The following is an 18597-nucleotide window of genomic DNA, read 5'->3' on the forward strand; positions in this document are numbered from 1 at the left end:
GAGAAGACTTGGCAGGAAGTTAAAGCACAATGTTCATAGTCTAGAACAGAGAGACATTAAAGATGTTTACCCTTGTTTTCTTGCCCACAGCTAGCTTTCTCTTTCCTTATGCTTTTTGGACCCCTCCAGTAGGGAATGATGCTCCCCACAATGTGTTTCATCCTTCTACATTACCAATGAACTATCTGCACAACCTTTGAAAGACATGCCCTTGGCCGGAAGCTGGTGGCACACGCCTTTAATCCCAGCACTCGGGAGGCAGAGCCAGGCGGATCTCTGTGAGTTCGAGGCCAGTCTGGGCTACCAAGTGAGCTCCAGGAAAGGCGCAAAGCTACACAAAGAAACCCTGTCTCGAAAAACCCCAAAAAAGAAAGACATGCCCTTATACTAATGCAATCTAGACTATTCCTCATTAAAATTCCCTTACAAGGTGGTTATAGGTTGTGTTAAGTTAACACTAAAAGCTACTAAACACAACATCTCTATTCCCAACTACAGGAAATGATCTTTAAAAAATGTTTTCTACACCTATAAACTTTAGGGTCTTTTCATAGGGTGACAGATATTTTGGAATTCCTACTCCTATCTTCTTATTATATTATCTTTGTTCTTGTTGGATTGTCCCAAGTCCTCCACCTTACCTTCACACTGTGATTTTTTTCCTTTGAAATATCCTATTTATTATGATCTGGTGTGTAAGTGTGCATGAGTGTCTGGGTGGTTACACACATCTCACAGAACATTGGTGAGAACCTGAGAATAAATTTGTGAGTAAGTTGTCTACTTGTAGTTTATGTGGCTCACAGCGATGGTTTGGTCATCAGGTTTAAAGGATAAGCAATTTTTACCCATTATTATTTCACAATGCCACCATTCCCTTTTGTATCTCTATTTTCTTCAATTACTATTTATTTGTTGAGTAGATCACTTGTGCTAATTTCTACTCTTCCTTGTGCAAATGAAGTTGTTTCATTAACTTACTTTTCAAAATTATGTCATTAGGGGATGAAGAGAGCTTTGGTGCTCAAAAGAACTTCATGCTTTTTAGAGGAGAGGAGTTTGTTTCCCAGTACACACATCAAGTGGTTCAGAATTTTTCATAACACTTAGCTTCAGGGGAACTGGCACACTTCTCATCTTTGCTGACACATAAACACACAGACTCAGATTCAGACTCATATGAAAACACAAACATATTCCAAAAATTAGAATAAATATTTCAAATTATTTAATTTACTACAAGTTTCAAGGTCCTTGCATATTCTCTGAATGCTCATTTATAACATTATCTATCTATCTATCTATCTATCTATCTATCTATCTATCTATCTATCTATATCTCTATCTCTCCCCCCTCCCTCTGTCTCTCCCTTTCCCACTCACTCTGTTTCCCCACTTCTCTTTCTCCACTTGACTCATTCTTCTAATTTTGTTAATTGTGATTATTAATGATGTCATACAACATTGAGTCATATATGGTTTCACTCAACTGGTTGTTGTATTGATAAGAATCATTCTTCCCAACATCATACAAAATGCCATTCTTCCCAACATCATACAAAATGCCATTCTTCCCATCTCTGTCATTAAATCTTTGTGTTTTTCTAGGACAGTTCACCAGGAGGCAGTACTTTCTGGTCTGTTTACTGACCATTACTCCCCACTAACACTCATATCTTGAGATTGTTTGTTGTTGGATACAGCCACTAGGTCTCATTACTTGATACACATAAATTAATATGTAACAAAATAATATATATGCAGGCTGATTAGTATAGTGCAAGTCTGAAATCAAAACATTCATGGTATGGATTCAACTGAATCAATAGTTCAAGACCATCCTTTGTAGTAGGACAGGCCCACAGGGTTGAGGAAACTGGCTCATACAAGCTGCTATGGCATGCACATAATGTATTTCCTTATGACCCAACCTGGAGTCTGCCTGAAGGCCTAGAAACAGTTGCTTTCAGAGTTTCTAGTCAGTGTCAAAGTTACTGATCCTGCAGAGTCTACCTGAGGGTCTAGCAACAGGCACTGACAGAATGCCTGGTCTCTGTCAGAATTCTGGATTGTGCAGAGGCTGCCTGAGGTCATAGCCACAGGCACTGTCAGAGTTCCTAATCACTGTCAGAGTTCCAGATCATGCCCAGCCAATGAGGGACAATCATGCAATGCCATCACATTGTGACACAGACTGGGTTCTGTGAGGAGGATATATAATACCTTCCCCATTAATAAATTTGTTTGTTGTTTGCCTTCAACTGACTCCTGGTGTCTGTGTCATTGACACCACACCTTCTCACCACCTCCCCCAAGGGAGCTGTTAGGATAGAGCAACAATCCTGGTCTGCACACTGAGACTGAGGTAGCCTTGCTGACATATCTTTTCAATACCTGCCTCCAAATAAACACATATCTTTTCAAATGACTTCCAAGGCAGAACCACTGTTAATCATCAGCTACATATATGCTATTGGCTTATTTTTGGTGGTTGCACTAACATGCTTTTGGCTTTTTGTTTGTTTTCAGACAGGATTTGTTGTATCCCACATTAGTTATAAATTCTCTATGTACTGGAAAATGATATTGAACCTGTGGACTTCTCTTGTCTACCTCCTCAGTTTTAGTATCATAGATGTATAACAACACATTTGGCTTGGCTTTTACTTTTTCTTTGGATGTGCATAGGCATGTGTGTTCATGATGGTATGGTTACAAATGTGTGAATGTGGATGTTCTTGTGTAGATGTAACCAACCGTCTTATTAAATAAGAAACACAGAAACAATGTAAAAGAGAAAGCCGAGAGGTCAGAGCTCAGAGCTAAAATCTCACCCTTCCTCCTGCTGTCCCAGCTTCGCGAAAAAAGACCTACTTCCTGTCCGTTCGTATTTTTAAAGTATGTTGTTCTGCCTTCTCATTGGTTGTAAACCCAAACACATGACTGCCTCGTCACTGTCTGAATGTACAGCCCCCTTGGTCTTAAAGGCATATGTCTCCAATGCTGGCTGTATCCCTGAACACACAGAGATCTTATGGGATTAAAGGCGTGTGCCGCCACCGCCACACTCTTGCTATGGCTCTAATAGCTCTGACCCTGAACACACAGATATCTATGGGATTAAAGGCGTGTGCCACCACCGCCACACTCTTGCTATGGCTCTAATAGCTCTGACCCCCAGACAACTTTATTTATTAATATACAATCAAATTAATATTTCAGTACAAATCAGAATAATATTTCAATACAATTAGATTACCACCACATTTCCCCTTTTCTATTTTAATAAAAAGAAAAAGAAAGCAAAAGGTTATAACTAACAAAAGAAAAACTATATACAAAAGTACAATAACTATATACAATATATACAAGTAATAAATACCTAAACAGGTATTTGACAAATCAGAAAAAACAATTCCATTATCTATCCTATTTTGGTAAATCCAAGATGTATCTAATGCACTTTCTATCCTAATTAATTTTCAACTATAACTAACTAATCTTCAACCATAACTAACTAATCTTCAACTCCCTCAGAGACCCAAGAAGGGAATAATAGTAGCTAACAAAAATAAAAACAGGAAGTGCATGCAAGCAACTTCCAAAAAAATTTTGTGAGTTGACAGAAACAGCCAGCTGCCTGGGCAGTCACCTGAGGTTTCTCCGCAGTGTTGGGGCATCATCTTCAGCCTATAGGCTTAGTGTATCTGACAGACTCATTTGTGAAGTAGGATGTACACAAGGTCAACAGTTCAACCTCACATTGGGTGAGAGCAGTCCACGTACCAGAAACACCTGAATTCCACTAGTGTCCTGTCATGATTCAGGATTTTAAATTCTGGAAATTGTTGACAGTTTTTTAATTCAGCTGTCCATTCTTCTTGGCTGTGTATATATGGCTTCATCTCAGCATCCCCTTCTTCTCCACATCCCTCTATTAAATGACAGTCTACTTTTGAGAGGCATGAGCTTTCAGCTGCTGTTCCATTGTACAACAGAATCCATCGGCCCTCTGCCTGTTAAGCTGCCTTCGAAGAAAAGGGCACCGTACCTTTTCCGGATGCGAAGGCCACTTCAGGGATGGGGCCATATTGTCCTGGCCTCAGAAGATGCCTTCTGATAAAGCCATAACCACACTTGTTTTGGCAAGAATCAGTAGTCCCTTGTTTCGTGATCTGTCTGTCCATTTTGTCCTGTTGATTCAAGGATACTTTGTTGTCCAGTGGCTAACTTTTGCCAGAATGAAAGTTGACTCCATATGCAGTTTCTTCAATGCCCATATTTTCTCTAAAGTAGATTGGTACTGCCAGGAGCCGACATGTCTCAAAAAAGAAAAATTTTCTAAGTTATTAAAACATTTTAAATGCCATATTCTGTAGATCTCTGAAGGGTTTGAAGATGACCTGTCTAAAACATCTCTGCTCAATTTTTAAAACATATCCAATATGACTACAAGTTCTATGATAATGTCTAACTACTAGCTTTCATTTCTTTATATCCTAATAGTTGATAATAATAACATTCAAGGATCAGAAATTTGCATTACATTGTTAAATGGATGGAATAAATACAATTAGAAATATACATATAGCATTTTCTAACAATATCAGTTTCAAATTTGTGTACAATATAAAACAATTCAATCCAATGTAAAGTATTTAAAACTAGTAATTGTCTTTCTCTTTTTTTTTTCTTTCTTTCTTTCTTTCTTTCCTTCTTTCTTTCTTTCTTTCTTTCTTTCTTTCTTTCTTTCTTTCTTTCTTTCTTTCTTTCTTTTTAAACAAGAACCTTAAATCTAATCTCCTTTGCTTAGCCTTTTTCCTAACCCTTGACAATAACTTGTAACCAACCCCCCTAAATACTGAAAATTATCCCAGACCCAGAACCCATTAAAAAGACCAAAAAACCACCTGCCCCACACCACCTCTTTGGGAATGTGGGCGTCGTATTCTTAAAATTGCTTCCTGCTGGGTATGGGCGAAGTTTTCTTTATCCTGAAAGAAAAATTTTAGGTTAATTGTCAAATTCTAAGAGAGGTAACTATATCCTTCACTATCCAGTCTGTGTATAATGCCAAAGTTCAGGGTTTATCTCAAGTCCTTATTCAAGTAGTCTTTGAGACTGGATCATCTCAGCTAGTCATCTCAAAATTGCTCTGAGCACCTTGTAGTTCAAAGCTGATCTGTGGATGATGTTTGTCAGCTTAATGATATTATTATTGTCCACGTGGAATTGTTGTTGTTGTGGGGCCCCATCTTCTTTCTGGAGACTTCAGTTGATGTTAGGCCTGGCCATGATTTCCTGCAGAAAACTGATAAGAGACTCGAACACAAAAACATATATATGCAGCTAGCCTTTTTTCTAGAATTAGTTAGTACTCTATGTGACCATTCATATCTTAACAAAGTTTAAAATGTATATATATATATTAATCTTGTAAATTTTGATATAAAATTTATACTTTGAGAAAAGTTTAAAGAATCAGAATAGAATCAAAGAGTTGAGATTAGTAATAGAATAGTCCCTTAATTAATTTTGCTTTTGTCCTGTACCATAGCAGAAGATGGCTCTTATTCTGGCATGATACAGGGAGTTTGCATTTTCCTTTTAACAACATGCTTGATTTTAAAGAAGGAGAGAGCCATTCTCCAACTCCAAAGTCAGCTTTAAATTTTAATTGAACTGGGACTGTTAGAAGACCAATAGTGTTAAATCTTTAGAGAAAAGCAGAAACAAACATTTAGGAAGACATAAAATTTTTTTTTTAGATAATATATACCCATACACCGTTTCACTCTGTTTCTTGGGATAGATGATTTGTCCCTTTTCTTCAGTTGTCTCATTTGTCCAGTGTTCTTCAGATTCCTTAACCTTCATTCTCCTAAAAGACAAAAACAAAAACCTTTCCCCAAGACTAATTTTGGGGATGTTCCTTTTTGGCAAGTTATTATCTGATGAAATGAAAAGGCATGTTTTATTGATACAAGTTAGTTTAAATTGGATGTTCATGCTGGTTGATGAACTATCACCTCCTCTAATTAAGAGGTCTCTCTTGTTCAAATCGAACCTTTATCAATTTTGAAGGTACCCACAGCTTATCTTCTCCTGTAGAAACAAAAGCAAAACCACGTCCCCAATGTAATACATACCCTGGTTTCCATTCTGAGGTCAGCACATCCTTAAAGTATATAGGCTGATTTAATTCTGTAGTTTTTTCTATTATCCAATGTCTCTCTGCAGCTGTTGTTCCTTTCTCATTGGCATTCAGAAAATTCAAAGTTAGAAGAGCATTATGCAGTCTATTTCTGGGGGTTTTTGTTACCCATTTCTGTTTATTTAGCATATCCTTTAGAGTTCTGTTTGATCTTTCTATAACTGCTTGACCTGTAGGATTATGTGGTATGCCTGTAATATGCTTTATATTGTAATAAGCAAAAAACTGTTTCATTTTAACAGAGACATATGATGGAGCATTGTCAGTTTTGATTTGTGCAGGTATACCCATGATGGCCATAACTTCTAGCAAATGAGTGATTACAGAATCGGCTTTTTCAGAACTCAAAGCAGTTGCCCATTGAAATCCTGAATAAGTATCGATAGTGTGGTGTACATATTTCAATTTTCCAAATTCTGCAAAGTGAAACACGTCCATCTGCCAGATTTCATTTCTCTGAGTACCCTTTGGGTTACATCCTGCTGGTAATGGCGTCTGATTGTAGAAGGAACAAGTAGGACATTTCTTTATTATTTCTTTGGCTTGTTGCCAGGTTATGGAAAAATCCTTTTTTAAACCTTTACTATTAACGTGATGTTTTTTATGAAATTCTGAGGCCTCCAGCACATTTCCTATCAATAATTTATCAATCTCTTCATTGCCTTGTGCTAGAGGGCCTGGCAGACCAGTATGGGATCGAATGTGAGTTATATATAAAGGATGATTCCTTTTCCTGATTGTATCTTGTAATTGAATAAATAGTGAAGTTAATTCTGAAGCATCAGGGATAAATTCTGCAGTCTCAATATGTAACACCACTCTTTCAGCATACTGAGAGTCAGTTACTATGTTGAGAGGTTCTGAAAAATCCATTAATACCAACAGAATAGCATACAATTCTGATTTTTGAACTGAATTATACGGACTTTGAACCACTTTACTTAAATTTTCTGATTTGTAACCTGCCTTTCCTTCTTTGTTGGCATCTGTATAAAATGTACGAACTCCAGATATGGGTTTTTGCCGTACAATTCGAGGCAAGATCCAATCAGCTCTCTTTATAAGATCAATTCTATTGCTTTTGGGATATTTGCTGTTAATTTCTCCCAAAAAATTACTGCAAGCTCTTTGCCAAGGTTCACTTTCTGTCCATAATTTTTCAATGTCCTCCTTAGTTAATGGTACGACAATTTCTGCTGGGTCTATGCCTGCTAATTGACGAAGTCTCAATTTTCCTTTGTAAATCAAGTCAGAGATTTTTTCCACATAAGTTTTTAATTTTTTATTTGGTTTATTTGGTAAAAATATCCATTCCAATATAATATCTTCCCTCTGCATTAATATTCCAGTAGGAGAACGCCTAGAAGGTAAGATAACCAAAATGCAATCCAGCTTTGGATCAATACGATTCACGTGTCCTTCATGCACTTTCTTTTCTACCAATGCTAATTCTTTCTCAGCTTCAGGTGATAATTCTCTTGGACTATTTAAGTCCTTGTCACCTTCTAAGGTTTTGAACAAATTAGTCAGTTCATCATTTTTTACCCCAACAATAGTTCGTAGATGAGAAATATCTCCAAATAATCTTTGAAAGTCATTAAGAGTCTGTAGTCTATCTCTCCGAATTTGCACCTTTTGGGGTCTAATTTTTTGTAGCTCTATTTTATATCCTAAATAATTAATAGAATCTCCTCTTTGTATCTTTTCAGGAGCAATTTGTAATCCCCAGCGAGGCAAAATTTTCTTTACTTCTTCAAACATTATTTCTAAAGTATCTGCATTTGAGTCAGCTAGTAAAATATCGTCCATATAATGATAAATTATAGATTTAGGAAATTTTTTACGTATCACTTCCAATGGCTGTTGTACAAAATATTGGCACAGAGTTGGGCTATTCAACATTCCCTGTGGGAGGACCCTCCATTGAAATCTTTTAACCGGTTGAGAATTATTATAAGTAGGCACTGTAAAAGCAAATCTTTCTCTGTCTTTTTCTTGTAAGGGTATTGAAAAGAAACAGTCTTTTAAATCAATAACTATGAGAGGCCATCCTTTTGGTAACAGAGTAGGCAAAGGCATCCCAGATTGTAGAGAACCCATTGGCTGAATTACTTTGTTAATTGCCCTAAGGTCTGTTACCATTCTCCATTTACCAGATTTCTTTTTAATAACAAATACAGGAGAATTCCAAGGGCTGGTTGATTCTTCAATATGCTGAGCATTTAACTGTTCTTCTACCAGCTCTTCTAAAGCCTGGAGTTTCTCTGTTGTTAAAGGCCATTGCTGGACCCATACAGGCTTGTCTGTTAACCATTTTAAAGGTAGAGCTGTTGGTGTCTTTGGAAGATCATCAGTTATTGTGCCCTGTTCTTGTATAATATGGATGGCTGGTGACCACTCATTAGAACAATATCTTCTAATATTTCTCTCAGTAACATGTGCTAGTTTATGATTTGTTTCTGAGATTGGAGGGATGTTAATCTGAGTATTCCATTGTTGCAACAAGTCTCGACCCCACAGGTTCATAGTTATGTTAGCCACATATGGTTTTAATTTTCCTCTCTGTCCTTCTGGACCTATACATTCGAGCCATCTTGCACTCTGTTTCACCTGAGATAATGTCCCAATTCCTAACAGTTGAACGTTTACCTCCTGAAGAGGCCAAGTTGGATGCCAAAATTCTGGTGCTATTATGGTAACGTCCGCACCTGTGTCTACCAGACCAGACAACAAAACACCATTTATTTTTATCGTTAATTTTGGTCTTTGTTCATTAATAGAAGTTTGCCAAAAAATTTTCTTTATGTTTTCTCCTGAATTTTCTATTCTCTCTGTCTCATCATTCTGACCAGCATGATTTATTCCAATAGGCATTTGGTTATTTAATCGCTCTCCAGAGCAGGCATTTCCTCTATGGCTGCCGGAAAGGTTTGAACTGGATTTGCACTGGGGGCCTGCCTGAGGCCCCTCTGGGAGTTTCCCGAAGACTGAGGCAAAGGATTACCCTGTCTGTCCTTTGTTGATCTACATTCGTTGGTCCAGTGTTTTCCCTTACCACACCTTCTGCATACTCCAGAAGGAAGGGGCATTCTGTTGCCATTGTTCCTTGAAGAAACATTGTTTCTGGAAATGACCTGTCTACAGTCCCTTTTCAAATGTCCTTGCTTTCCACATCCAAAACATCTAACACTCCTCAAACCTTTTGAAATTACTTCTCCTACCCATGTATCATCATGCTCATCAGCTTCAACATTAATTGTTTCTCTAATCCAATCTTCCATAGGTGCAGATCTTGCCCTTAATGGCCTGATTATTCTTTTGCATGCTGCATTCGCATTCTCAAAGGCCAAAGATTCAATTATTGCCTTACCAGCTTCTGAATCCGAGACCGTTCTCTTTACTGCTGAAGCCAGTCTTTGTAAAAAATCTGTAAAAGACTCTTTTGGGCCTTGCTTCACCTTTGTAAATGACTCAGATTTTTTTCCTGGTTCCTCAACTCTGTCCCATGCATTCAAGGCTGCCGTTCGACATAAAATTAGGGTTTGGACATCATATAAACATTGTGCTTGTGCTGAAGCATATTGGCCTTCGCCCATAAGCTGATCCTGGCAAACTTGTACTCCTTTATCCCTCCATTGTTTTTCTATGTTTTTAGCCTCCTCCTTAAACCAAGTCAGAAATTGAAGTCTCTGGCTGGGTTCCAGAACACCTTGTGCGAGGTCCCGCCAGTCCTGTGGTACTATCCTATTATATGTTGACCAAGTGTTTAACATTTGCTTTACATATGGGGAATGCATGCCATAAGATACTATTGCCTCCTTAAACCTTTTTAAATCCAACATTTCAATTGGAGCCCAAGTATTTTGTGTAGCCATTTGATCAGGCATCTGCTGTACTGTTACAGGATAAATTAAGGGTGACGGTGTGAAAACAGGCTTTCTTTCTGCAACCTTATGATCCCGACTTGAAACAACTTCACTGTTAATTTCTTCTGTCTGAATTTTTACAGGTTTAACAAGTTCTTCTAAAGCTGTTATCCTGGCACTTAAATTGACTATCTTTTTAAATATTAAAATGTGGATTATTATAGTGATAAGGTGCATAATTCCACCAATATTAATATTATATAGTTGTTCCATTGCCAGACTGCCTAAAATTTCGAACAAAAACCAATTTTCTTCCAATGTACACATAAAACCCATTTGTTTTTTAATGTGGAAAAAAATTCTCTTTTAGATAGTTTCCTTTAAAATATCTGATATATTATGACTTACCAAATCTGCGTAGAACAGTAGAAATCCGAGGGGATTTTCAAAGCAGCCACCTAGTGTCCCAGGTGTAAATCCAGAGAGAGAGAGAGAGAGAGGAAAGAGAGAGAGAGAGAGAGAGAGAGAGAGAAGAGAGAACGCACAAGAAAGCGTAGCCGGCTAAAGCTTAAATGCAGCCACGTGTTCCCTCTTGTGCCGAGTCAAGGCTTGGGTCTGGCTTCCTTAAGCTCCGACCACGTGCGTTGGCTTTACAGGCAGGGCCCTGTTCGGCAGGGCAGGTCTGAGTTGTTTGTAGCACCGGCTTTAGGCAAGCTGCTCACAGACCTAGGCCCGGGCTAGAAGTTGCTACCCGGACTAGGACGCCAGCAGCTCGGACTAAGAAGCCGATCACCGCCGGCCGCCGTGTGCCGCGGCTGCCGCCGCCGCCGCCGCTGCCGCGGGCCGCCTGCCGCCCTTGCGGGAAAGCGGACCTACCGCCAAGCCAAGCAGTTTTTAATGGATTCTTGTCACGTTGGGCGCCAGATGTTGATGTAACCAACCGTCTTATTAAATAAGAAACACAGAAACAATGTAAAAGAGAAAGCCGAGAGGTCAGAGCTCAGAGCTAAAATCTCACCCTTCCTCCTGCTGTCCCAGCTTCGCGAAAAAAGACCTACTTCCTGTCCGTTCGTATTTTTAAAGTATGTTGTTCTGCCTTCTCATTGGTTGTAAACCCAAACACATGACTGCCTCGTCACTGTCTGAATGTACAGCCCCCTTGGTCTTAAAGGCATATGTCTCCAATGCTGGCTGTATCCCTGAACACACAGAGATCTTATGGGATTAAAGGCGTGTGCCGCCACCGCCACACTCTTGCTATGGCTCTAATAGCTCTGACCCTGAACACACAGATATCTATGGGATTAAAGGCGTGTGCCACCACCGCCACACTCTTGCTATGGCTCTAATAGCTCTGACCCCCAGACAACTTTATTTATTAATATACAATCAAATTAATATTTCAGTACAAATCAGAATAATATTTCAATACAATTAGATTACCACCACATTCTTGTGCCAAAACTCGAGTGTGGAAGACAAACAGCAACATCAGGTGTTGAGCTTTAGTTTCTACCTAGTTAGAGACAAAAATCTCTTTCTTCTTGTTCATCACTGTGTGTGCCAGATTAGCTGGTCCCAAGCTTCTGAGCATTTTTCTGTCTCCACCTCCCATGTCATAGAAGGAGCACTAGGGTAACATATTTACTGTATCACCAGCTTTGAATATTTCCTGAGGATTCAAACTCAGGTCCTCACACATGCAAGGCAAATGCTTTCCACTGAGCCATCAATTGAGCCTAGCTTTCACTCTCTTTAAGTGGCTTAATTCTGTCATGAACTATGTAATTTACTTTCTCTCTACTACTTCTCTGTAGATCATTTACCCCCAACTTTGAATCAAATTTTAGATTCCTTGAATTCATGTGTCCCACTTCTCTCTTCCTAGCTTAACTCTTAACTTCACTTGTAACTTGGTTTAGTTAGTTCTTCAGATAATGCTCAAAAATGCAATTGTGCAATTGAGGCTGAGAAATGTAGAGAGATCTCTACACCAAGAACAGTGAGGACACTGTGACTGTTGAGAATACATCACAGTAGCCCTAGGAATGTAAATAGAGCTTTGGGGTGAAGGTGGAATGCTATTCCTGGAAGGTCTCTAGTAGTCTGTGATTAGGAGGTTAGGGTATTGAGGAGTCACTATTGAGAAGTCTTGGAAACTTAGAGGTGGATGACAGGTTAAGGGGATCTCCCTCTGTAAGGGTTAAGATAGATATTTAGACATGATGTTAATATAAAGTTCAAGCATGGCCATGCAAATCCCCGCCCCCCGCCCGGCTTACTGTATTGGTATGATTATTTTCCCCAAAACATGCCTCCATCATTGTAGCCCACCAGGAGGATGTCTCTATAAGGCAACAGGGTAAATCTGTGAGATGATAAGTTTACTAATGAACTTGATTTAATCAACTCACTATCTTTGTGTATGTGTCAAATGTCACATTGAATAGTGTAAATACAGGTTTGATTTTTCTTAGTAAAGCTGACATTTGCAGAAAATTGAAGAATATCAGACAGACCTCACTTTCATCCTTTATAATCAATGCTTTCCTTCTCCCTTGACAAAGTGCCATTTGGATCATGGTTTGAGCACACCTGTGCCTGGCTGTCCATGAGAGAAACAGGCAACTTCTTGCTACTGAGCTATGAAGACATGAAAAAGGTAACTCATTGTTACAGCAATCACAAAGCCTCTCACAAACTTAACCCATGCAGCACCTCACATTCTTCAGTATCCCCATGTCAGTGTTAGGTCAATGAAGAGTCAATAAAGGTAAGAATATGTCCCATGTCCTTTATTGAGCTGCATCTGGCATTTTCTCTCTAGCCTCCTTGTCTATCACCCACAACTTCTTTACCCAGCTGCCCCATGGGGTAGGGTGGGGTAGCTCACACTTGCACTATAGGTCTTTGGATTCTGTCTATGCAACACATTCCATACACATAATAACCTAGTGGTCAGTGGGGAATGGATAAAGCAGTGTCATTCCACTGTTGAGCCCAAATGCATGTCATCCCCTCTTAATAGCAAGAAGAGAGACAAAAGCAGAAAATCCATCTGTGAATCCAGGGAGAGCACAAGTGCTGAAGTTTCATGAACAGCACTGAGTGATACTCAAATCTGACTAGGCATGCACAAGATGTAGCCAGTCAGGGATGATTGGGTACTTTGCTCTGCAGTACAGAGGGTTCTGCATGGTGTGCTAGAATATACTGGAGATTTCAAAACTCTTGGTATAGAATATCTAAAATGTTGCAACATTTACTAGTGACATATGTCTAAATAGACACATCAGCCATATCCTTATCAGATCATTACAGGTTTCATTTCATTGAAATGCCCCACAGATATTTAGCAATATGTTCAAGTACTGCCTATGTGTCTAAAATATGTTATTTTAAAAATTAAAAAAAATGTTGGCAAGGCATCACATGATTCTAAAACTAGCACTGGGAGAGAGAGAGAGTGAGAATTAAGGATTCTAGGTTATCCTTGTTTGTATAGTGGATTTGAGGTCAACCTTGGCTAAAGGAGACATCGATTCAAAAGATCATTAATTAAATTAATTTTAAGGTCATTTGGGTATTTTATTTTCATTTAGTTAAAAAATTCTCCCTCTACTGATGGACACATAATAATGACACCAAGCATACAAGCACAATAATATTCACATCTGATCAGCAACTCAAAACTTTAAGTAGTTTGGAAGTTATCAGTAAAAGGTAACCAATATTTATATATCACAGGTAAAATTTTCAAATGTACAAGAAAAAAATTATGCAGTCTATCAGAGAAATCACTTCCCCATCCTTAGAATAGTTCAAAAATTTAGTTAAGGAGGAAAAGAAGCAAACTTACAGCCACTGTATACCTTTCTAAAGTAGACTCTGGTGATGATCAAGGTTACTGATAGCTGTAACTTCTTTGTTTTCATTTTTAATTCTCTTACAAAATTTTTTATTATGTAAAACACTTTAAATTTAATATTTTGATCATATTCTTTATCTCTCAAAATTTCTTCGAAGTTTTCTCTTACTCCTTACCCACACAACCTTAAATTCTTTCTGAAAAAAACAAACAACATCCAAATAAAACAAAATTCACCCTGAAAAACAAAATAAAACAATAACCAAAAAGAAAAACAACACTAAACTGCAACCAAATAAAAGCACGCGCGCACACACAAGTGCGAACACACACACACACACACACACACACACACACACAGAGACAGAGACAGAGAAATAAAACTCTGGATTCTATAAAATGTTGGGCAACTACACCTTCACATGAAGACTTTCCTGGAGTGGTTGATATATCCAGTGCAACTTCATTGGAGACAGTGGATTTTTCCTCTACCAGCAGGTATAAATGACATTTCAATTGTTAACTAACCTTTACTCTAGTGGCTAGATTTTCACTATTCATTTCTTTAAAATATAACAAAATAAAGTACAATATGATAAAATAATATTATGACCTCAAAGTTGGACAAGACAAACCAACAGAAGGAAAAGAGCACAAGTGAAGTCACAAGCAGAGACCCACATGTTCAAACATCCAGGAAGTATATAAAGTCACTCAAATGTAGACCATAACATATAAGCAGAGGATTGGTGCAGACTGGTGTGGCACTTCCCATGCTGCTCCAGTCCAGTGTGGTTCATAAGAGCCTTTTTATTTTGATAAGAATGGTTATGTTTTCTTAGTGTCCTCCCTCCTCTCTGGATCTAACACTCTTCTTCTTCTTCTCCTTCTTCTTCTTCTTCTTCTTCTTCTTCTTCTTCTTCTTCTTCTTCTTCTTCTTCTCCTCCTCCTTCTTCTTCTCCTCCTCCTCCTACTCTTTCTCTCTCTCTTTCTTTCTTTCTTTCTTTCTTTCTTTCTTTCTTTCTTTCTTTCTTTCTTTCTTTCTTTCTTTCTTTCTTTCTTTTTCTTTTTCTTCTTCTGCGTTATTTGAGCTCGAAAGTGAGAGATTGGGTAGAGACATATCATTTAGGGCTGATTGTTCAAAATATTTCAAATTCTGTGTATTGTCTGTCTGTGGATCTCCATATTTGTTCCCAACTGCTTTGGGAGAAATCTTCTCCAATGATAGATGAGCAAGGCACTAATTGAGCACAGCAAAACACCATTCAGAGTCCTTTTTTACTAATTTTTTAGACCAGTATTATTTGGTTTTACCATAGGTCCCTTGGCTACCTAGTCTATGGTCACAAAAGCAGTGTCAGTTATCTGTTCCACCTTGGGGAGTGGGCCTTAAGTAAAATCAGTTATTGGTTGGTTACTTCCATGAGCTTTCTGGCAACATTATCCTAGCACATCTTGCAGGTGGGACTATGTAAATGGATTTTTTTTGTCCTAAATGCTGGTCTTGAATAACCAACTCAGAGTCTAAATGTGAATTATAAATGCTTGGCTGACAGCTCAGGCTTGTTACTAGCTAACTCTTACCTTTAAATTAACCCATTTTTATTAATCTACATATTGGCAGGTGTCTCATAGCTTTACCTATTCTCTAGAATGTCTTGCTTCCTGGCTGGCTGGCTGACATCTCTCCTGAACCTGCTTTCCTTCTTCCCAGAATTCTCAGTTTGGTTTTACTGCCAACTTCCTGCCCAGCTGTTTATTAACCAATATATATATATATATATATATATATATATATATATATATATATATATGAAAAGGATTATTACACAAAATTTTCCTTTTTTTGTCTAATTAAAAATGAAAGTTTTGCTGGGTGGTGGTGGTGCACGCCTTTAGTCCCAGCACTCAGGAGGCAGAGCCAGGCAGATCTCTGTGAGTTCGAGGCCAGCCTGGTCTCCAAAGTGAGTTCCAGGAAAGGTGCAAAACTACACAGAGAAACCATGTCTCGAAAAACCAAAAAAAAAAAAAAATGAAAGTTTTAACCTTAATATAGTAAACCATATACAACTAAAGGAGTTATTAAGTAAGAATTACAGTAACAATATCCAATCCATTTACATTTGACAAAATTAGAGAAAATACTTATCTATCTTATCTTCGTTTGTCTAAACTTTTGTGTCTTATTTACTTTCTATTATAACTAAGGAAATAATGATTATAACTATTTAGTCCTCAATTTTCTCAAAGACCCCAGAAGTGTGAAAAATTACCTAATGGCAGGGACATCAGGTTACCTGGACAGTCACCCAAAGTTCCTCTGTAACATTTGATGCAGCAAACTCTGACCTACTGTTCAAGCATATCTGCTGGGCTTTCCTGTGAAGCAGAGGAGTTTGAAGGACTGTCCTACACTATCTTGGAAAAGTTCAGCAGTCACCTTTCTTGCATCCTCCTGTGCCAGTTTAGACAGTAACTGTCAGTAGTTGAGGCAAGGGAAGTTTCTTTACCCCCATGGCTACCTTTTACCATAAAAAACAAACTCCATATGGAATTTCTCCAAAGCCCATCATCCTCTTTGAAGTAATTGGTGCTGACAGGAGCAGATTTGTCACACTGTCAAGAAAAGTCTAAGTTCTTACAACATTTCAAATATCATATTATTTGAAGTGTTTGAAGATTGCCTATCTATCTAGCTGCAATATAGCTCTGTATACCTAGCAGAGCTAACTAACATGACTATAAGTATGCTGGATCCTCACAGCCAGTAGCCTTGAAGTTGTTCTGATGCAGAACTCAGAGGGAACTACAAAAGAAGAGCTCGCAAACATTGCACCATCTGGGTTAATCTTTCCCACTAGAAATTTTTCAGGGGGTCTTCCTCATTCAAACTTGATTTTTATTAACCCAGAATAAATGCAGGGCCTCTCAGTTCCTGTTGAAATAAAGGCAGATCCTCTTTCTCAAAGTAACATATGTTTTAACTAAAATTTTGATATCAAGATATTTTGAAAATGTATAGGTTTTTTAACCTAGAAGCTTTCATAATCAAATATTTCTTAACAATTATCATTTGTTGATGAGTAGTCAAAAAATTAAGACAACACAATAACATACAGTATCCAGATTCTCTGTGTGTTTTCCATATTTGTGTGGCTTATTATTTAAGGAACTTACTTAATTTTAAAAGTATATTTTTTAATCAAGGATTATATATATTCTTTTTTCTCTCTCCTGAGCATATGCATTTTTTAAACACACTATGACCTGTTAAGAGGCTCTTTTTGTTTGACTCTGTCCTTACTGCACATTGATAACCTTTTCTGTCTGCATGAACAAAAAAACTGCAATGTAAGTTAAATCATGGCATACTGGTGCTAGCTCCTCCCTCTTGATTCACTGAGAGTCTAGTCTCATGGCAGTGGCACATTTACCACCAGCATTGGGAGCCATGTTTACTTCCTGATCTCTAGGAAGTTTCAAGGTCAATGTTAGCACAGAGTAGCATGCTGTCAGTTGCTCATAAACACCATGTTAAGTTTTTGGTAGTAGGGCCTCTTATAAGAGCCACTACCCATTTTTGATGTGAGTACTAGACAAGAAAGCCATCTCTTAAAGAAGGCATCCATGTGCTCCCTGCCAGCATATAGAGCCCACTGAAGAAAAATTACTACCAAGAAGCCATGTTTGACAACATTTTTGTATGTCTAGTATTCTTTCTTAAGCTTTGTCACGTTTTATGTGGAAATTTCGACACACACTGGAATGACATATGTAAAGGGACCTTTTCTATCCCAACTGCCTAGTCCCAACTAACCAACTCAGAGGCTGAATATGAATTATAAATGCTTGGGAAATAGCTTAGTCTTGAAACACTATGAAGGTGTTGTCTTTAGCAATAGGGCCTTGCTGTCATTTTGTGAAGAGCAGCCTATAGCATGTGTTGTTAGGGGTCCCAGTGAGGTCCCTTTGGCCAACAATTCAATTAGATGTAATCAATCCCAGTAGTAGAAAATCCCTGTGGTGACAAGAGATGGCCATTTGGAACACCATCTCCCCCATTACTAGGTCATATTATTTAGATGGTTCTCATATGTATATATAATATATCAGGTTGCATATGTTCCTTCAAATATCCCTTAATTTTAGCTGTATCTCCTCATAGTCCCGGCTCCCATTCTCTCTCCTTTCAGCCTTCTCACTTGATCCTACCATTCCATCACTTACCCATTCATCCATAATTTGCCCTCTATGTTTATATTTTTAATCGTTATTGCATGCTGAGGGGACTTTCATTCCCAATTCAGCCTATTTGGTGTTCTGTATACTTCTTTCACTTTGATAGGCATGTCCTTCTTTAGGTTAGAGGAATATTTTACTATGATTTTGTTGAAAATATTTTCTGTGCCTTTGATCTGGCTTTTTTTTTCTTCCACTATTCTTATTATTAGACTTGTTCTTTTCACAGTTTCCCAGATATTCTGAATATTTGTGACAGGAATTTTTTAGATTCAACCTTTTCTTTGACAAATGTATCCATTTCTTCATGAATGAATTCATTCATTTCTTGTATTGTATTCATGAAACTCATATCTGAGTTTCCTTTTTGAGTTCCTAAGTTTTTCTTTTGCAGATTTCATTCAATTTGG

The 18597-nt window shown here is 38.0% G+C and overlaps 1 protein-coding gene across 2 annotated transcripts in view; it reads left to right on the forward strand.

Moving 5' to 3' along the window:
• LOC102910440 (sulfotransferase 2A2-like) overlaps positions 1-18597 on the forward strand; it is a 55063-nt gene that overhangs the window by 24763 nt on the left and 11703 nt on the right. For both annotated transcript variants that reach the window (XM_042262914.2, XM_006997175.4), the window contains exon 4: positions 12648-12742. In XM_042262914.2, the coding sequence (XP_042118848.1) occupies positions 12648-12742 (95 nt within the window). The remainder of the gene's footprint in view (positions 1-12647; positions 12743-18597) is intronic.

Source organism: Peromyscus maniculatus, chromosome 1 (genome assembly GCF_049852395.1).
Source record: "Peromyscus maniculatus bairdii isolate BWxNUB_F1_BW_parent chromosome 1, HU_Pman_BW_mat_3.1, whole genome shotgun sequence".
Lineage (NCBI taxonomy): Eukaryota > Metazoa > Chordata > Mammalia > Rodentia > Cricetidae > Peromyscus > Peromyscus maniculatus.